The 22713-nt window shown below is 33.7% G+C and overlaps 1 protein-coding gene across 1 annotated transcript in view; it reads left to right on the top strand.

Moving 5' to 3' along the window:
- Positions 1-16516, top strand: part of ZC2HC1A (zinc finger C2HC-type containing 1A) — a 42875-nt gene extending 26359 nt beyond the window's left edge. Inside the window, exons 8-9 of the mRNA XM_065895132.1 lie at positions 9270-9377; positions 15797-16516. Coding sequence (XP_065751204.1) covers positions 9270-9377; positions 15797-15962 — 274 coding nt within the window. The 3' untranslated portion in view covers positions 15963-16516. The remainder of the gene's footprint in view (positions 1-9269; positions 9378-15796) is intronic.
- Positions 16517-22713: the final 6197 nt, after the last annotated feature.

Raw genomic sequence — 22713 nt, forward strand, 5'->3', positions numbered from 1 at the left:
AAGGGTTCATTCTAATGGTATCAACAATAAACAAGGACCTTCCCTAGGTTAAAGTTTGTCTCAGATTAGAAATAGATTGATACTGTTGCCAAATATTTTTTAAAATGCTCATTCAGCTATGAGTATTTGGAAAGCCTGCCAAAGTATTGTTCCTTTCTAGATATACTAATGATATCATAGCAGTTACATGCAGCTAGAGATAGTCCTTTTAAAAAGTCTAGGTCAAATTGAAGAGTTTATCATCTATAGAAATGTATTAGCTTGACAAAAAGTTGTGTTTTTGTCTAGGAATACAGGATAATCTAGTGATATTTATCATAACTCTTTATAGTAAAATTTTAAAGATCATCATTGAAATCTGCCTTTCATTTAGATTTTCAAAATCTTAAAATACTGGCATGCTTTCAGGTATGGAATTTTGATATTTTAGAACAGGTGATCTTTTTGTACTTGTTTTTTATTTTTATTTTTTTGCGGTACGCGGGCCTCTCACTGTTGTGGCCTCTCCTGTTGCGGAGCAAAGGCTCCAGACGCGCAGGCTCAGCGGCCATGGCTCACGGGCCTAGCGGCTCTGCGGCATGTGGGATCTTCCCGGACCGGGACACGAACCGTCTCCCCTGCATCGGCAGGCGGACTCTCAACCACTACTCCACCAGGGAAGCCCCCAACAATTGTTTTTATTGGAACATTGCCACAACTAATTGTTTATATATTGTCTGTGGCTGCATTCGTGCTACAGTGACAAAGTTGAGTGTGACAGAGATGGTGTGGCTCACAGAGCCTAAAATATTTACTGTCTGGCTTTTTACAGGAAAAGTTTGCCACTCCCTTTTTTTCTGAATGAGTGAGTTATCATAGGAATTAGATATTTATAATTTGAAGGTATGGGTTTTAAGGATTCTTCATTTATTCCCAAGGATGGAACTGTTTTTAAGTCATGTGGAATATCTAGGAAGTTAGGCCAAAGATTAGTGTTCCCGTGAACCAAAGGGTTTTTTTTATAAAAAAACTTTTATTAATCCATTCAAACACATTTCTGTGGTTGAATTGAAAGAACAATAAGGGATTAAAAATACTTTCATGTTGATTCTGACCAAATCTAGGTGCCAATTTCAGGACATATCCTTGAATTTCGTATGGGATTCTATGTTATGTGTAGAATTGCTTATTCTGCACCAAATTTACCCTATGTAGGTGTGCTTGCTTGGCTTCAAAATACCTTCCTTTTTTTTCCGTTAGCAGTAGAAAGACTTCTTTTACTGCTGAATGGATTTGTTTATTCCTGCCTTAATTTCTTTCAGACCTTGGGTGTATCACTGTCATTACTGAGTTGGACCCTTTAAAAGAAAAATAGCATAGAGGCACTCTAAAAACATTGATATTGATAGTCCATAATTATTACTATCAAATTGAAATTTCTCGAACTTTGTAAATAATGTAAAAATACATTATAAAGTAGATTTCTCATTGTACTTTTTCAAAATTTATTAACACAGTAACCCCCGATGTAGATAGATGTATAAGTTCAATATTAAAATCAACAAAGGTGATTTTTTTTCATAACTTGAAACATCTAAGGCCCCTGAGGGCAGGCCAAACATGTAATAGAGAACTCCTGGTTCCTTTACTTGTTTTATTCACTTCCTTAAGTCAGTTACTGATGGTGTGCAAGACCAAGAAAGACATAGAAAAGGAAGGAACTTTGACCAAAGAGCAATCAGTTGGGTTTAAAACTTTAAATTGCTTTTGAAAATATGTCACTACTTTTGCAAAGATTTCAGTTCTTTTCAAATATCCCTTTATCTTGTTCCTGCTTTGACTTATCTTTAGTGCTACTGAAGGTATAGGGACAGAAAAGAAGGGGTTTAATAGAAAAGGAGACATGAGCAAAGAAGTGTTCTTGTTCACTAAAATAAATATGAAGATGGTAAATGGTCTGGATCCGAGTCAGTTTAGGGAACCATTTAAGTATTTGAAAGGTCTTTCATAAACTGATAATTTTACCTTTTAAATTTTTTATTGAAGTATAGTTGATGTACAATATTATATGTTTCACGTGTACAACATAGTGATTCACAGTTTTTAAGGTTATAATCCATTTATAGTTCTTATAAAATATTGGCTATATTCCTTGTGTTGTTCAGTATATCCTTGTAGCCAGTTTATTTTATACATGGTAGTTGGAACCTCTTAGTCTCTTGCCCCAAACTCTCCCTCCCTCCTTCCGTCTCCACACTGGTAACCACTAGCTTGTTCTCTATATCTGTGAGTCTGTTTCTTTTATGTTATATTCACTATTTTATTTTATTTTATAGATTCCACATATAAGTGATACCATACAGTATTTGTCTTTCTCTCTCTGACTTATGTTCACTTAGCATAATAATACCCTCCAAGTCCATCCATATTGTTGCAAATGGCAAAATTTCATTTCTTTTTAAGGCTGTATAGTATTCCGGTGTGTGTGTGTGTGTGTGTGTGTGTGTGTGTGTGTGTATTCATTACATATGTGTGTGTGTGTGTGTATGTGCATATATATGTATATATCACATCTTCTTTATCCATTCATCTCTTGATGGACACTTAGGTTGCTTCCATATCTTGGCAATTGTAAGTAATGGCACTATGAACATTGGGTGCATGTATCCTTTTGAAGTAGTGTTTTTTTGGATCTGTACCCAGGAGTGGAATTACTGGGCCATATGGTAGTTCTATTTTTAGTTTTTTGAGAAACCTCCTTACCGTTTTCCACAATAGCTGCACCAGTTGACATTTTCACCAATAGTGTACAAGGGCTCCCTTTTCTCCACATCTTCACCAATGTTTGTTGTTTGCAGTCGTTTTGATGGTAGCCTTTCTGACAGGTGTAAGTTTTGATAGCTCATTGTGGTTTTGATTTGCATTTCTCTGATGATTAACAATGATGAGCATCTTTTCATGTGCCTGTTGGCCATCTGTAGGTGTCTTTGGAAAAATGTCTATTCAGGTCTTTTGTTTGTTTTTTTTAATGTTGAGTTGTATGAGCTGTTTATATTTTGGATATTAACCCCTTAAGGGTCATATTACTTGCAAATATTTTCTGCCATTCAGTTGGTTGTCTTTTTGTTTTGTTAATGGTTTCTTTTGCTGTGCAAAAGCCTTTAAGTTTAATTAGGTCCCAGGATAATTTTAAAATGTATTTAATTACCCCAACATTGACTATTATTTCACGGTATTTAAAATATATATGTAAGCAAAATTTATATGTAAAAACACTTAAATATATAAATTCATTTATATAAAATTATATTTATTAAAAATTATAGAAAGTACATTATGTATAGATTTATGTATTATATAATCTTGATTACATTATGAAATTTTTAAATTTTATTTTTGTACGGTTAGACCTTGATAATAACATAACAGTAGCAGATTTTACTGGAACATAAGTTCAAGTGATTTGAGCTTAATACAACATATGCTAACATTTAGCCTAAGTAACATTTGAACACACACATACATATACATAGGTAGATATATCAATTGAGTTGAATTTCATAACACAGGTATGTGGTACGGTAAAATCATCATTGGAACTGCCTTTTAATTATGTTTTTAAAATCTGAAAAATACTAGCAGTTTTTGCATATATGGAAAATATGTAATATTCCCACTAGATAATTACCTTTAGATTTTTATTAGATTTTACTCATCTCCTTTGTTTTATCGTACATAAGATTTTAATAGCTCTTATCATGTTAGAGGAATCCATTTTTAAAATGTTTCTAAATTTTTAAATTTTAATTGCAATAACTTTTTTCTGAGGTAGAAAGTAAGATCTTTTATTTCTTTTTCCAAATCCACAGATGCCTTTTGTGAGATAAACACTGTTTGGAACAATAATGTTTTGATTGTTATTAAGTAATTTAAAGAGAAATCTGATTTCTTAATTAAAATTCGAAATAGGTGAATTTTCCAGTAATCTCTCACAAATAAAGCCCATAAAATTAATATTCTGAGACATGAGTCTCAGAATTAATGTTCTGAGACTAATGTCTTGGAAATTTCAGGAAATTTGATATATATACATATATTTAATGGAGGCATCTAAAAAATCCTTTAAAATGTTTTTGGGAGTATGATGTAAACACCTAATTTAAGTATCACCACACCAGCAAAATATTAATATCACCTTTTACATCAAAATGCCTTCTATGTATAGGATACTGAAGGAACAGAAAGTGGATAAAATGTGTCCTTCCTTAGAGACCCTTATTATCTAGAAGAATGAACAAATTCTTTTTAGACACTAAACTCCTTAGTAAGAACAAAGCATCAGGTCTGTCTTATTTGCCACAATATCCCCAGAATTTAGCACAGTGCCTGATACATAGTAGGTGCTCAGGGTTTAAATGAGTTTAAAAAAAAAAATCCCTTTAAAAAAACTATACTTTTTTTTTTTTTTTTTTTTTTTTGCGGTACACGGGCCTCTCACTGTTGTGGCCTCTCCCGTTGCGGAGCACAGGCTCCAGACGTGCAGGCCCAGCGGCCATGGCTCACGGGCCTAGCCACTCCGCGGCATGAGGGATCTTCCTGGACCGGGGCACGAACCCATGTGCCCTGCATCGGCAGGCGGACTCTCAACCACTGCGCCACCAGGGAAGCCCGATACTTTTTAAGTTATCAAGCAGTGATGTGTCATTCAGTAGTCATTTAAGACAGTTCTAGTTTCCTAATTTAATTTTCCCTGCTCCCTACTATGAATGGATATTGGTTGGTGATAATATAATTTGGTTGTTGTAAAACAATGAGTTCTTTGCAAACCTGTAGTTTTTCTGTTATTCACTAGCTGGAAATCCTTTATACTTCTGGTTAAAAAAAAAATTAGTAAGCTTCAGATGGCATGGCCACTTAACATTTTTACATGTGATTTTTAGAATTGCCATCCCCATTTTCATAGGATCATGTTTTACATTTCTCTGGATAAATTTTAGAAATAGTCATTCTTTGTTAGAAAGTCAGATAGGGATAAAGATAAAAATACATTATTTGATTCATTATTTTATATTTGGAATTTTTAAAGGTAGTGGAAATCATAAAATAAAATAATTAAGAAGAAAACAGAGAAAGGTTCTATGATTCAAGGAAGGGGAAAATTATATTATTTGTGAGCTCCACAAGAACAAACGTCAAATCTGTCTTTATTTACCAGACTAACAACTTTCAGTTCATCTCTGGCTTCACGAATTTTCTTTGAAACAAATCCTTCTAAAGTTTTTTTTATTGATTCCATTGCCCTGCTGTGTATAAGTGTGGGATTTGTTAGGATATTTATCAAAACTGGCAGGGTGGCCTGCATGGTCAGAATATTCATATCTAATAATGGACATTGTATGAACTATCTGAGGATTCTTTTTTGACGTTAGTCCTTACCCTGGCAGATAATTAAGAGCTTGGGGGTTGGATTACTGATGAACCAGAATAATGTCGTAAAAAATTTTTTTTTTAATATAAAGAAACAAACAGTAGCATTCTCCTTATGGGTACACCTTTATATATTTTAATAGTAAGATGGACAAGTTAGGCCCTCCACTTCGAACTGGAAGACATGTGCAAAGGTTGCATGACAGTGATACAAAATCAGACAGTGCCATCAAAAGACATGAGTTATTACCCATTTACAAGTAAGTATTTGTAACTCAGTTTGATTAATCTTTTTCAGATGTTTCCTTAAAGGCTTTATATAATGGAATACTGTAAATTTGTACATTCCTATACTTAAATTTTTTTTATTTTAATCATTTTTAAGCCAAGAAGTACTAAATACTCTTCTAGGATTTATCACACTTTGATTTTTGATGAACATTTCTATTGTCCTAAATCTGTTTTTAGAGCTTTCATTTTATTCCATTAAATTTTAATTTTTAGAGGGTTGAAATAGGAGTCACCTTCAATAATTGTTATTTTTATGAAGCTCTTTTTTAGGAGTAACATTTTTTAAAGAAGAATACGGGGAATATTACATCATATATAGCACTGTTAGATTATCTTTTAGTTAAGCAGATGATAAATTATTATAAAAAAGCTGGAGAAAAAAGAAAGAAAACATTCAATCCAGGATCCTCAGTCTTTTTGTTAGATGGTTACAAATTCCACATAAAACAGGGAAATGGTTATGACACTGCCAAGCATACTCCCCTCTGTGTACTGGCCTAGCAGACTGAGTGAGGCAAGAGTGGCAGTGGCAGTCTTGGAGCTCTCCTGCACAGGCCTTCAAGGTTTACTAATTTGGGCCCCCAAACCAAGTCTAGCCCTCTCAACTTAAAATGATGAACTTAGGGTCTCATAAGTTAAACTACTTATTAACATTGAAAAATATGTTGTTAAATAGAGTTTGCTTAGTTAAATTTTAAACCAAGGCCCGCTACAACATTCTCTTAACACTAGATTATAATAAATTTAACTAGATATACAATAAAATAAAGATGGGAAAAGTCTTTGATGCATTAGCAGCCGTCATGTGTTATTTTTAAGTAGTTAGTGATAAATCCTAGACGGAAAAATTTGTGCCCTGAGCCTTTTTCTTTGTACTCCAGCTCTCTGTACCCTCTGAAGCAGATCTCAAAGAGACAGTGATTAGCAGTGAGGTAGATTAAATGCAGTTCCAAAATTAAACCTTCTTTGTTATTGCTTGAACTACAGCAGGCAGCAGGCAGACTATAGATACATAATATGGGTAGCACTTTTCAGACTCTGGCCAGGAAGAAAAATGTGTTGACCATGTGAGACTGGGGCAACGTGTTTTAAGTACTGCTCAAAATGGTTCTAGTTCTCCAGTCTCTTAAGAATGGTTTTCAACATTCCGATTCTACTTCATAGGTGTTACTAAAAGTACACGATTGGCATTGAATAATGGCAGCTGTAGTTGATAACCTTATATTTTTCTTTAATTTTTAAAATTTTCTAATTATTTGAATAACTATTGATAATGAAGTTGTGTGTGTATGCATGGGTTTGTTTGCATTATCTATATATCTCATATACATATTATATGAAGGTGATAGGATTTCTAACAAGACTTTATTCTAGAGCCCCCCCAAAAAAGAAATGTGTCCTTCCTGATTCTCTTATAACTCTTATTACTTGGAGGAATTGCCATCCTTTGGCAATGAATTTTCAGAGATTGAGTTCCTAAAAAGGCATGTGATAGTTCTACAACATCCCTAGAGAGGCTGTATAAAAGTAGAGTAGAATATACCTCATGGATGGGCTTGCATATTGAATATAAGATTTGTAATAAGACCCACCTAAATTCAAGTTCAAACACTCTGGCCGTGTAATAGCTTTGCACTTCACTTAATCTCTGAATATGAGTTTCTTCAACTTTAAAATGGGAATAATATCTTCTGAGATTTTTGTGAAGATTAAAGAAGCAAAGTATGTATAGTACCTGCTATCATATTTGGCATGTAATGGGCATTTGAAAAATAGTAGATGTTGTTATTTCCTGCATGTATTTTGGAGATAGCCCTTTAAAATTTTGGGAGGCTCTCTCCAACTTTGCTGTATAAGTAGAAAAGGAAGAATTTCAGCCAGTTTGAGAACTTCCAATATAAAGGCATTTTTTAAAGTATCCTACTTGATCATATAACACAACATTGCTTATCTCTGAAATGAAAAGATTTGACTAAATTTCTAAAGAGTGGGAGGGAATTAACACTGTATTGAACATCTTACCCCTGGTTCTGCAACATACTGACTGTGTCTGTCACCTTGGGTAAATTACTCTTTGCCTCAGTTGCCTCCTTTGTAAAATGGAATTATTAATCCTTCCGACTCATAGGATTATTTTGAAGATTAAGTGAGTTTTATATGAAGGCAATTAGAAAAGTAGCTATACCAAACGTAGTAAGCACTGTTATATAAATGTTAATTTGTAGTGGCAATAGCCATAGTAGTAATAGTAGTATTACCACCATCAACTATGCTAAATGTTTATAAAAATTACAATTTATATATCTAACTTTCTGTAAGATAAGCGATGATGGTCATATTTTATAAATGAGGGAACTTGGACTCAGAGAGGTTGCCACTACCAGAGAGTTGTTCAGAAACAGTTGGAATTTGAATCCAGATTCATCTGAATTCCAAAGCTTATACTTTTACCATTATTACCTCATATAGTTTACAAGCTTTCTTTGATTCTGACAGTTTCAGAAAGGGAATTCAGTTATGATCCAACCACAACTTCTTCTTTACTGGTAACAGGTAGCCCAGGCTGTATAGTTGGTGAAATTAAATCTTTATATTAACCCACTTATTTTAGTTGCTCTTTCCAACAACAGACTTTAATAAATAGAATATTATCCTTTTAAAATGGTTAGCTGATTTTTTTAACCACACCTCATACGCTTTTAACATTATTATTTAACAGTTATTCATAGGCGCTTAACGAAACACATCTCTATTTTGAGGGAACTGTAGATTTCAACTTTTAAAAATTTGAAACCTTTTAGAATGATTAACTTATAAATTTCATCTAAAGAATATATACATATGTCAAATGATTTTATGTACCATCAAGATAATGTTAGTAAATGCAGAATGCTTTGGTTTATCCTTAGTATTAAGGATTTCAGTTTTGAAATAATCATTTGGATTTTAATCTTTTGAATTTACCTCTCTACAGCTTCTAATTATTATTATTTTATATTGGAGTATAATTGCTTTACAATGTTGTGTTAGTTTCTGCTCTACAATGAAGTGAATCAGCTATATGTATACCTATATCCCCTCCCTCTTGGACCTCCCTCCTACCACCCCCTCCAGCCTCCCCCATCTAGGTCATCACAGAGCACCGAGCTGAACTCCCTGTGCAGCAGGTTCCCACTAGCTCTCTGTTTTACACATGGTAGTATATTTATGTCAAACCTAATCTCCCAGTTCGTCCCACCCTCCCCTGCCCCCTGTGTCCACATGTCCATTCTCTACGTCTGCGTCTCCATTCCTGCCCTACGTATAAGTTCATCTGTACCATTTTTCTGGATTCTACATGTATGTGTTAATGTACAGTATTTCTCTTTCTGGCTTACTTCACTCTGTATGACAGACTCTAGGCCCATCCACATCCTTCACATGACCCAATTACATTCCTTTTTATGGTTGAGTAATATTCCATTGTATATATGTACCTAATTATTTTTCTAATCATGTAAATAAGCAATTCGAGAAAGAAATGCTTACTATTCAGTAGGTTTTTCATTATGCCATCTCTTTCTCTCTTCTAGAGCTAACATCAAACCTCGAAATTCCACACCACCTAGTTTGGCTAGAAATCCTGCCTCAAGTATGCTTGCAAGCAAAAGAAAAACATATACTGAGAGCTACATGGCCAGGTATGTTTAGCGCTGATATTCTAATAACTAAAATAAAAATGAGTATATGCTGCTTTTCAAGGACCATATACAAAAATTTCTATCAGGCTATTTATAGAAAATCTAATTTTTCCTTTGCTATATGATTTAATTTGGCTTTTATGTTATACACTAAAGAAATAGTTTGCGCATAAATAATGTTTGCTTATACCTTATAATCTTTATGGTAAATACTCAAGGATGTTTGTTCATTTACAGTGGATGCATTTGTTTTTTATGTCTTAATTTTAACTGCAACATGCTTATTTTTACCTCTAGAAATTGAATTGACCCTTTACACCACTGCTATTATAATTTTCAGCAGCGTTTTAATACATTTAAATTCCCCTGCTGAGATTGTGATTATCTGTGTACTTCCCTTTCTGATCTGTCACAGTATTTGTACAGCTTCGACATTCACTCTGTTTTTAAGCATATAATGAAATCATTTCAGTTATATTTATTTTTTTATATGTGTCCCAATTTATTCCAGAAAGTTTTAAGGAAAGGTACAGAAGGCCATGATGTATAGTGAGATACAGCATTTTTTTTTAAATGAAGGAAGAATAGGAAAAGGAAAGATGAGAAATGGAAAAAGGAATGGGGTTAGTCCACAAAATGTGTGTCACGAGACCCTGGAGATGGACTAGCCCTGGGCCACAAAGTGGAGTTTGAACTTTGTTTTAGGAGCCAAAGTACAGGAGAGGATAGGAGTAGTTACATGATTCATGATGTCTAAAACAGAAAAATAAATCACTTTCTCTGTGAAAGTACAACTAGTTCTGAGGCTTCAAAAATTCTCCTTTGATTTCTCATAAGGAGACACTGGATAACTTAATTGTTAACTTCTTAATTAACATCCCTACTGAATCCATACTAAATATGGCAGTGGATTTCATAGGGTGTTTTTTTTAAGATGCCCTCAATGCAGGCCTATAATGTGACATCCTATGATTCACCAAAACCAGTTGTGATGTGGGTGTGTTATGTGTAACTGTATATATTGTCTGCTTTTGTTGTAAGTATGTAACATGTACATGGTCATTATTCAGATTTAATCCGGGGATAGATTTTCAAGTATCTAAGATGCTAGCTCTCCATTCTGGTTGCCCATTAAAAAGAAGCATCTGTGGAGCTTTCTGAAAATGAACACGTCAGGGTCCCTCCCTGAGATTTTGGTTTCTTTAATTTGGAGAGTGGGATCTGGGCATCTGTCATTTGGAAAGTTTTAAGAGTGATGCCTATGCATAAGATGAGGACTGTAGAGGGATTGGTGAATTGCTGTCTTTTCAGCTAGATTCTGTAATAAATATTGTTTGTCTCACCTGAGGTTTTAATACATGTTAAATATCAAAGAAGTTAACTTATGTTTCTTAGAGTCCTGGAGTGTGGTTGTACTATGTTGTTGTATATGTGTGGAACCATGTGTTTTGAATCAATGCTGAGTATAAGATTAACATTCTTATAAAATGGAAAACTTAAATACATATGATTGAATAAAAAGATCATTTTATCTTTCCAAAGAGGTGGACAAAAGAAGTGTCAACAGGCATGAGTAAAATTCACATTAAAAAATGTTTGGTTTATTCTTTTTTTTTTACTTTTTAGAGCTTTATATGTGATAGGAAGGCTTGAGCCTTACTCACTTGATTTATACTCTGCCCCCATCCCAGACAGAAATAATTATAACCATAACAGATAGAGAATTCTCAGAGATTTACTTTTCTAGCAGTGTGATAGACTACATTTCCAGGACAACCCCTCCCACCCAAAACACCTAGAAATGCTGGATAAAAAAGAAAAAATATCTTTCTGAATGTATAGCTTAGCTCTCAGAAAAGTAACGGGAACTTCTACAGACGAAAATATAAAGGAAGCTAGAGGTCAAATTGTAAATTAACTGTCACACTGCAGCTACATTTGAGGTTTTCAGTGATCTTCACTATGTAGAGACTTGGGTTTTAAGGTCATTGTGGGAGAGAGGAGTTGACTTCTTGGACTTGTACAAAATGGAGTGTTAAAAACAACTTTTCGTTACCCTTCCCACCGTGCCTCTTGCTCTAAGCCAAGACTCTTGAAAGATTCAGTAAGGAGTCTTCTTAGACTCAGCCAGAGATACTTATATGACAGTATATTACATTTGTCACTGGAATTGTTTACAGAAATATAGGATAATAACAGGGCAGTGTCAGGTGTTTCTCTTTCATGGGACCCCTTGCAGTGGTCCTGGAGCTCGTCTTCCTTGGCTGTCTAGCTGACAGCTCAGGTGTGAGAGAATAAGTTCTCATAGGTGGGTGGGTGTAGGGACAGTTTAATGAGAAATCCTTTGTCCCCAAAGGGGACCAGTATCTCATATAACAGTTTCATAGGCATAGCTTCCAGGTTATCCTGAGGGAGATATCCAGTTTCAGTGGACTGCTTATAAACACCGTTGCCTAGAAACACAGCTGGCATTTCACCTATATTGGGTTTTCATTAAACAGAGCTAGGAAGTTATCCCAAGGTCAAATATGTACACAGAAAAGGAGAAAGAGTGTGTTAACCCTTCTCTCACAGTATTCAAAGGGTTATCTCTCAGTGAAAGGATGGACTAGGGAAAAAAAATTTTTTTACCACTCAGGAATAAGAGACTCCAAGGAAACTTGTCTGTCTCAGCCATGGCTCAGAGGGATGTGAGAATTCCCACCAATAATTCATAACTCTAGGCGCACCTTCCCATGAGTTTAAGGTTTGAAAGCACAACATCTGCATATTCTAAGAAATTCTTAACTGAAAAAATAGCTTAGATACTCTTGGTTTAAGAGCTTCCTTGGAGCTTGTAAAAGCAAAAGCAAAAAGAATCATCTCTGGTGTGAAATGCTGTTAACCCAGGCCTCCTGATTCTCACAGGTAAATAAACATGAGCTTGCAATTCTGAATTACAGAACACACATGGAAATTTCACACTGTACAAGGAAACAAGGAATCAGTCATGAAGGCAAAAAAAAAACAAACACATGTGCCCATGACTTATGATACCGAAATCATCATAATTATGACTTGTAAAATAAGTCAGTTTGAAGTATATAAGGAAATAAGACAGGGAATTGAAGTCATTAACAGTTATAATATACTATCAAAAAAAGATTAGAGCATCTTTACAAAAGAACCAAACAACTCAATATAAGGGAAGAAAAACCTCAAAAGATGGTGTTTAAATTGTAGATTAGACTCGGCTGAAGAAGAGAGGAGTGAACTAGAGGAAAGATTCGAAGACATTATCTAGAGTGTAGTCCTAAGAGAGAAGGAAAGCGTGAGAGAGATTAAAAATCATAGGTGGTAAAATAAGGTCTAAGATTTGTTGAGTCAGAGGTCGAAAGAAACTAGAGTGAGTGAGAGGCAACATTTGAATAATTTATACCTGAAAATAATCCAGGATTAATGAAAAGCATGAGTTCTCATAATCAAACAACAGCAATCCCAAGCAGGACAAATAAAATGAAAACAACATGTAGATGAATTGTAATGAAACTTGGGGAGACAGACCATGAGAAGGTCTTAAAAGCAGCCACAGCAGAAAGACGTTACTTAGACAACGTGAGGATCACCCAGCTAGAACAGAGCTCGCTTGCAACACTTGGAGCCAATAGACAATGGAATCGATCCACACGTTCAGGGTGCCGACGGAAAATAACTGTGGACCTTTGATTGTTCACCAGCTGAACCAGTGGTTCTCGAGCTTTAATGTGCATCAGAATCCCCTGGAGCACTAATTTCAACACAGCTCGTTGTCCCCACCTGAGGATTTCAGAGTCAGTGGGTCTGGAGTGGGGCACAGGTTTGCATTTATAGTAAATTCTCACTTGATGCTGATGCTGCCAGATTAGGAAATCACTTTGTGAACCACTGAACTATACTGTCAGTCTAAGAATGAAAATGAAATAAAGCTGTTTTCAGACAAAAAATATTGAGAAAATTTACCAGCTGTAGACCGTGACTAAAAGAACATTCAAAGGGAGTATCTTGGGAAAGAGTAAAGTGTCCAGAAGAGGAGGAATTTTGCAAGGAAGACTGGTGTAGAAATCAGTAACTAAGTAAATCTAAACTAATAGTACATGAAATAATAAAGATAAAACAGAAATTAATGAAATAAAAAGATTATAATGGAGAGCATTAAGGAAAAAACCTGGTGGTCAAATAGGAGCTTCCTCCCAGATGGTGCTCAGCAACTGCAAGAGATCCTGATGAGACCAGTAGATCCGAATCTTGGCTTCTGTATCTTTGTTGGCAGGAGGTAGAGAGGGAGCTTCAGGATTCTGTGTGGTACTTCACCTTTAATTAATTCAAATTCTCATCAGCCTGCTGTCATCAGGTTGAATTTTGTCAGGCCCTTTGTTCTAATTTACTTCGTTGTCACAACATGCTCCAAACTCTTTCATTCTTCATCCCCTCTACTGCAATCCTAACGGCTCTGACCAGTCTCTGCCACCCTGTACCATGTCCTCTTTGCTTTATTGTTTTCTAGCTGACATGCTATATATGTTATTTATGTTGTTTCTTCTCCATAAAACTAAGCTCCCTAGGCACAGGGATTCTTATCTGTTTTGTTACTGCTCTTAACTCTAGGATCAAGAGGAGTACTTTACATAAACTAGGCTCCCAGTAAATATTTTTAAATGAATAAGTGAATGAATAACACATGATGAAGACTCACAAAACGAGAAGGTTGGTTGATTTAAAATGATAAACTTCTCAAGATGGATCAACAAAAAAGGAGAGACGGTACAAATAATATGCAGAATGAAAAGAGGAATGCAACCACAGATGCAGCAGAGATTTAAAATTATAAGAACAACTTTTTGCCAGTAACTTGAAACAGATAAAATGCACAATTTCCTAGAAAAATATAACTTTTGAAAACTTATTTCAAATGAACTAGAAACTATAATCATTAAAGAAATTGGATCAGTAATTAAACTATGCTTGCTTCCTCACTACACGAGTGCACGTACACACACATACGGTGTACACACACACACACACACACACACACACACACACACAAAATGGGCTCATGATAGTTTTATATAGTAAGTTCTACCAAACTTTTCCAGGGGAGTGAGGTGAAAAACAACATTCTTCAACTTATTTTCAAAGGTTAGTGAAACCGTGATATCCAGACTAATGAGAGAATGCAAGATTATGATCAGGCTTACTTATAAACTTGAAAATACATATAAAAATCTCCAAGAAATTTATCAAACCCAGGCCACAGATGTGAAATTCATGACACTGTAGATTCATCACAGAAAATGATTAATTTAACATTAGAAAGTCTATTAATATAATTTTTCACATCAACAGATGGAAGGGTTAAAAAATATTCGTCAAATAATAATATATGATTTACCACCTATTTTTGATTTTTTTAAAAAAGCTCTTAGAAAATTGGGAATAGAAGGGAATGTCATTAAATTGACAAGAACGCTAGATTTACTAGAACCCTACATCACTCTTCATATTTAGTGGTGGCATGTAAGAAGCATTTTCTGTAAAAGCAGAAAAAACACAAGAATGTCGGCTATAATTTCTATTTTAATCTAGCTAGTGTAGTAAAAAAAAATAAAATTACAAGACATGGAAATAAGGACACAAAACTGTTATATTTACATATATATATTATGATTATATATAGAATATCCAAAAAAAGACAAATTAATAAATAATAATGAAGTCTTTTAATAAATTTGCTGGTTTTCTTATCATTATATTGAAAGTTATTGCAGTCTGTTTATCGGCAACAAACAGAAAATGCAGTCTTCAGAAACACACACACACACACACACACACACTCTCCCTCTCTCTTTTTCTCTCTCTCTCTCTCTCTCTCTCACACTCACTCAAGGTATTTAGGAATCAATTTAAAAACCAAGCAAGAAGTTTAACTTTGATGGAGAAAATTACAAAACTTCAAAGATGTTCAAACCTAAGTAGAAATATACCTTCTTTATAAAATATAAAATTCAATATTATAAAGCTATCTATTCTCTCCTAAATCAGTGTATAAATTCTGTGCCATTTTCAAACACAGTTTATGAATCCTGACAAGTTCTTTTCATATGAAAGAACAAAAGCCTAACATTAGCCAGGACAAGTTAAAGAATAATACATGAATGATTTATGAAGCTATAGTAATTAGTGTGATACTGATTCAAGCGTAGACAAATAGAACAATGGATCATGATGGAGTGGTTAGAAAAAGACCCGATGGATTTTGTTTAATCTGAACTAGAAGAATATTAACAATGAGATTAAGCAAGCTTTTAGTTACACTTAATATTATGTTCTGTTTCCCAAGGCTTACAGATTGAAAACTACTGACATGAACTTTGTGTTTCTACTTTCTTTCTGTACCTCCCCAGGCCAGATGGAGACTATGTCTCTTCACTTAATGGTGGAAACGTTAAAGGCATTGAAGGAAACTCAGTGGGACACTTACCAAAATTCTGCCATGAGTGTGGGACTAAATACCCTGTAGAGTGGGCAAAGTTCTGCTGCGAATGTGGCGTTCGAAGAATGGTTCTGTGAACAGAATCCAAACAGGAAAAGAGCTAAGTCCAGAATTTTATGACTGTTGCTGCTTGGACATCTAGAGCACTTCCTCTAGTGATCTTGTGCTAAAATCATTCATAATACTTTTTTCAACAGTTTTTGGAGCATAATCCTTTGGCTGTGTAATGTGTGTGTGTATATATGTGTGTGTACATATACTGTATATAATAAATACCTGACAACCTGAACTGTGCCATACAAGGAGATGTTCACTTATCAGTCAGAAAATTTCAAGTGGAATCATTAACTTAGGTATTACTTTTCTGTTGTTCTTAAAGCACATTAAGCATACCTCCACCAACTCTCAAACACTAGTGCTTAGCCCTTTAAGTTTTAGGATGATCATTACTTTGAGCAGAAAATCAGAATAAACATTTTTATTGTTGGTGCCTATTTTCAGGTAGTATCATTTAGGATGGGATGCTTGGAATTTTGGAACTGAAGAGAACATTTTTAGTTACACTTAGTTATGTGAGGTCATTTTTCTGTAGAGCTCTTTAATTATTAATTTTATAAATATTTTTTAGAAGGAGAGGGGAAAAAACCCCCTATGGTCTCTGTTGCCCTTTACTCGGTGTATTATTGATTATATAATTTAGAGATCTTTGCTCAATTCTTTAAAATGCAATTATGCAATTTTTTTTTCAGAGATACAAGGCTGAAAATACAGATGTATCTTATTCTAGTTATAGCTGAATGCTTTTTTAACTCTGTGTATTAGTTGAACATATATTCTTTCTACTGCTAATTGTCTTCAAATTTCACTTTTTTCCTTTCATTTCCATAAACTCATGTCTGAACAGTAATTTTAATTTGCTACTTCATTTTTGCAAAGTTTGCATATTATTTAATAGATGCAAAAAACTCCTTGCAAAATCTTGCATTTATATCTATGTACTTGATTTAGAAGAAATCATATTAATGGATTTTAAAACAAACCATCTCACCTAATAGACAGTAACTTCAATAATTAATCATTAGTGCAGGGCATGCAGGTTTAAAAGGATTTGAATTTTAGTCACTTGAAGTATAGTTATATGTAGTCATGGGTAGGTTAAGAGAACATCTAATTTTTCCTACTCATATTTCCTTTCTAGTGTTAAGCACTGAATCACCATTCACATCACAATAAAAAGCCACTGAAAATGCATTGCTTTAATGGATAGCTGATTTATTATGTAATTAAACATTCACAAAAATGTAATTATATTCCTCTTTAACTTTGACTAAAATACCGCGTTTAGTCATTGTCACTTTCAGTGTATTTAGTATTTAGTAGTAGACATCTTTGATTGCTTGTGCAGCCATATTCAGTAATTCAGTAGTAGTTTCTGTCGAATCAAACCTAACAGAGCCTTGATCTTATTATAAAGGTACAAGCATATCTATTATAGGTAGTTTCTAACTTCTTATTTATGATTCTGATCAATTGTAAGGATCATTGTAGAAATTTGTGGCTTATAACTTTCTCTGAAATTTATTTATACATATACTTTATAATTTTATTCATTAGTTTTTTTGTTTTGGGTTTTTGTTTTTTTTTTTTCCATTTGGGCAGGGAATAACTTAGTAGGAATGGGAATTATTTACCTTATAGTTTCTTTCCTTTCTATTAATTTTTTTTCTGGTTGCCTTTACTCAGTCATATCGGTCAAAAGGAAGGGTCAAAAGTCAAAAAAAATATTACAGCTTATTCCATCAACTAGAATAAGCTGTAATAAATTTAGGAGAATAATGTACATATTAGGATTCCATTTCAATAGTTTGTTCTTCTGTTCTAATTATCATAAATCATATGAAGAAGAACTTCAAACTCTTGTCTTGATCTAGAATTGAGCACTGTCTTCTTTCAAATATATTTTTAAAGATCACATTTTTTGTCTGCCCAAGGAAGGGATAGATGAATGAGCTTAAAGTGGCACATGTTTGTTTCTCACTGAATTTTACTGTGGCAAGTAAATGTTATAATGTGCTACATGGAAATGGGTTGGTAAGAAATCATCTAATTCCAGAACCCAGAGATTATTATAAACAGTAAGTAGGTGAAATATATTTATGAATTATGAACCATGATGCAATGTATTTAAATGCATTTTTATATTACTTGCATATATTATTCTCATGTTGATTTGTTGTGCAATAGTTCAGTTTTTAAGAAATTTTCCTTGATCTATGCATCACTTATTTTATTTTTATTTATTTTCACAAGTATTTTCCATTGTGGTAGGATAAAAATATGACTGTAAGCATAAATTAAAAATGTAAAAATTGCTTATGTAATATTCTGAAAGTTATTAGCTTGGAAAAGTAAGATTATTGTGGCTGTTGTTGTCTCTTGTTCACTGTTTTTTAATTACAAATAATGTCTTCATTTTTGAACCTATTCAATAAAGACATGAAGCAAAAAAATGCTAGTTGGTTTTCACTGATGTCTTATTATCTTTTATCCAGAAACAGGTAGAAAGATAGGAATGTACTGAAATATAAAGAAAATATTTGAAGTCAGAATATAGACTTTTTAATGAGAAGAGTTTTCTTTGGCAGTATTTTTGTGCTGTCAGCTTTTAAAGAAATTATTACTATTTTATTGAATTGAAATGTTTTATAACTTCAAAGCATTATAAATATGTTTCTTCACAAGATTTTTAAGGCATAGAAACATTCTCTTCATAGCCAATAAAATTTAGCAGTTGAAAACATTAGGGAAATCAAGGTTGATAGGAAACATTATGGATATTTCTAATTAGGTAATATACAGTTGAATGGCAGAAAGTATTTGTGATGAATACTTAGTGATTTAGATCATCATATTTAAAATTTTAAACAGGAGCTGTCTCTAGTGAAAATATCAGATTAGACATGTTTAATTTGCACTCAATTTTCCTTAGTCTAGAGGTGGACACTTCCTACCATGAGTAGAAGCTTAGGGAATGAAAAAATAGAATAGGTACATAGCTACAGAAAGTCAGCAGAACTCTTATGTCTTTATTAGCATTGCAGATATATGTATTTTTATATGCTAAGTATATTTTCAGTTTTTTAATGGTGAGTGTAATTTTAGTACTAAGATAGGTTGATTTTTTTCAACTGACTATGTTATTGCATAGAGCGGTGGAGAATCATTGAAACAAAGTTTATGGTAGCCACACTCATTTTTATTTTCATTTAGAAAATTTTTAGTTAAATATTATTGTCATGATATTCATTATTTTTATACAATTTTGCTTTTATATGTGAATTGCTTTTTTGCCACTAGAGGGTGCTTTTGGATAATTTATATTGCCAGCCTCCAGTTATTACTTGAAGGCCGCTCAGCAATAAGTATGATATTTTTTTGATAACGTGAAATTACAGAGATTTATAAGATGTAGTTTTTTGCTGTTTATTTCGTCGTGATTTTAATATCCCATATGTTTTTTGTTTGTTTGTTTTTAAGAAACCTAGTGTAGCTCATTTTGGGTACCAGCCTGGCAGTTTTTGATAGAAATATTTCATATTAACACCTCACATAATTTTGTTAGCAAAATTATGTATCTCAAACATATTACTTATGCACATTACCAAATAATTCTTGTACTATTACTTTAACATTTCATCTTAATTGTATAACAGTTACAGTCTCCTTTTAAGTTGGGGATTTTTTAATTTCCTTCAATCAGCTAGTCTTAACATTATATCTAACATGCGCAAGTGACATCGATTTAGATAGGAGCTAAATAAGTGGTTAGACCAACTAATGTAAGATGCACAAAGCTAAAACTTTCCAAACAGTTAAAAAAATGCTTTACATGTTCTTAAATCTATGAAATGCGAGGAATCAAGAGATATAAGTAAAATGTGATTTAGTCCCTGTCTTGAAGTTGATAATTTATTTGGAAAAGCTGTTATATAAACAGACAATTACAACTTAGGACAAAAAGAAGGATTTTTAAAAATTGAAGTATAGTTGATTTACAGTGTTGTGAAAGGATTCATCTTAATGGAACTTTTCCTTATAGAAGTACCAACAAAATGCTTTATTAAGTGTTGAAGCTTCTTATCACAAGTCATACAGTTGACCATTTCCTATTTTCTTTTTTTTTCCTTCCTTGTCCCAATGCTTAGGAGAAAACTTGGTAGAATATAAGTGAGAGCTGCACCACCTTTTAGTGGGGAAAAGGCAAGTGGCAGTGGAGAAGGATATGTGTGTGGTGGGGTCTGTCAGAGCTGTAAAATGTGAACTATGTGGACTGTCCTGAGGACTGAGGAAAATCAGTAACTTTTTCACCATAAAAGTTACTGAAAATTCCAGCTGTTCAATCTTATCTCACATAACTCTTCACTTTAACTTTCACTGTCCTTTTTTTCCCCTGTCCTTTTTTTTTCTTTTCTCCTCTCTTTGCTCCATTTCTATGCCTGTTTTGAATCTGCAACAATAAGGCCAGGGATAGGAGGCTGCCAGTGTTGGTGAGTAGATTATACTTGTCAATGAAATGCTGATTTTTACTCATCAAATCAGCGATTTTAAATTATAATAAAACTGAAAACCGTCTGGGGCATTAAGATAAATGTCCTTATCTACTGATGGCGGAGATATAAGTTGATGATACTTTTTGAAGAAGCGGACTAAATTTACTTTAAAAGCCTTAAAAATACACATGCCTCATAACCCAGTAATTTTATTTTTAAGATGTATTTCTTCTTGAAGGAGTAATCTAAAGAAAAATATGCAGAAGACATTTAATAGTACTACTATTTGTAGCAATAAAAATTAGTTAATAAAGCACTTTCAAATAATTTTTAATGGCATGATGAGGTTATGTTTTATTAGGACAAATAGCCTAAAATAGGGAATGTGTGTAAAATATGATTCCAGCTATATAAAAGATTGCACAAATAGGCTTGAAATACATTCCTTATCATATTTTCCTTGTTTCTACTAAGTATTTGTGATGTTACATATACATAGAGTGTTCTGCCTATGTTTTCCTCTAAGAGTTTGATAGTTTCTGTCCTTACATTTAGGTCTTTAATCCATTTTGAGCTTATTTTTGTGTATGGTGTTAGGGAGTGATCTAATCTCATACTTTTACCTGTCCAGTTTTCCCAGCACCATTTATTGAAGAGGCTGTCCTTTCTCCATTGTACATTCCTGCCTCCTTTATCAAAGATAAGGTGACCATATGTGCATGGGTTTATCTCTGGGTTTTCTATCCTGTTCCATTGATCTATCTTTCTGTTTTTGTGCCAGTACCATACTGTCTTGATTACTGTAGCTTTGTAGTATAGTCTGAAGTCAGGGAGCCTGATTCCTCCAGCTCCATTTTTCGTTCTCAAGATTGCTTTGGCTATTTGGGGTCTTTTGTGTTTCCATACAAATTGTAAAATTTTTAGTTCTAGTTCTGTGAAAAATGCCAGTGGTAGTTTGATAGGGATTGCATTGAATCTGTAGATTGCTTTGGGCAGTAGAGTCATTTTCACAATGTTGATTCTTCCAATCCAAGAACATGGTATATCTCTCCATCTATTTGTATCATCTTTAATTTCTTTCATCAGTGTCTTATTTCTGCATACAGGTGTTTCGTCTCCTTAGGTAGATTTATTCCTGAATATTTTATTCTTTTTGTTGCAATGGTAAATGGGAGTGTTTTCTTGATTTCACTTTCAGATTTTTCATCATTAGTGTATAGGAATGCCAGAGATTTCTGTGCATTAATTTTGTATCCTGCTACTTTACCAAATTCATTGATTAGCTCTAGTAGTTTTCTGGTAGCATCTTTAGGATTCTCTATGTATAGTATCATGTCATCTGCAGACAGTGACAGCTTTACTTCTTCTTTTCTGATTTGGATTCCTTTTATTTCCTTTTCTTCTCTGATTGCTGTGGCTAAAACTTCCAAAAGTATGTTGAATAAGAGTGGTGAGAGTGGGCAACCTTGTCTTGTTCCTGATCTTAGTGGTAATGCTTTCAGTTTTTCACCATTGAGGACTATGTTGGCTGTGGGTTTGTCATATATGGCCTTTATTATGTTGAGGAAAGTTCCCTCTATGCCTACTTTCTGCAGGATTTTTATCATAAATGGGTGTTGAATTTTGTTGAAAGCTTTCTCTGCATCTATTGAGATGATCATATGGTTTTTCTCCTTCAATTTGTTAATATGGTATATCACATTGATTGATATTTGTATATTAAATAATCCTTGCATTCCTGGAATAAACCTCACTTGATCATGGTGTATGATCCTTTTAATGTGCTGTTGGATTCTGTTTGCTAGTATTTTGTTGAGGATTTTTGCATCTATGTTCATCAGTGATATTGGCCTGTAGTTTTCTTTCTTTGTGACATCCTTGTCTGGTTTTGGTATCAGGGTGATGGTGGCCTCGTAGAAGGAATTTGGGAGTGTTCCTCCCTCTGCTATGTTTTGGAAGAGTTTGAGAAGGACAGGTGTTAGCTCTTCTCTAAATGTTTGATAGAATTCGGTTGTGAAGCCATCTGGTCCTGGACTTTGTTGGAAGATTTTTAATCACAGTTTCAATTTCAGTGCTTGTGATTGGTCTGTTCATATTTTCTATTTCTTCCTGATTCAGTCTTGGCAGGTTGTGCTTTTCTAAGAATTTGTCCATTTCTTCCACATTGTCCATTTTATTGGCATAGAGTTGCTTGTAGTAATCTCTCATGATCTTTTGTATTTCTGCAGTGTCAGTTGTTACTTCTCCTTTTTCATTTCTAATTCTATTGATTTGAGTC

The sequence above is a fragment of the Phocoena phocoena genome, chromosome 17 (genome assembly GCF_963924675.1).
Source record: "Phocoena phocoena chromosome 17, mPhoPho1.1, whole genome shotgun sequence".
Taxonomy (NCBI): Eukaryota; Metazoa; Chordata; class Mammalia; order Artiodactyla; family Phocoenidae; genus Phocoena; species Phocoena phocoena.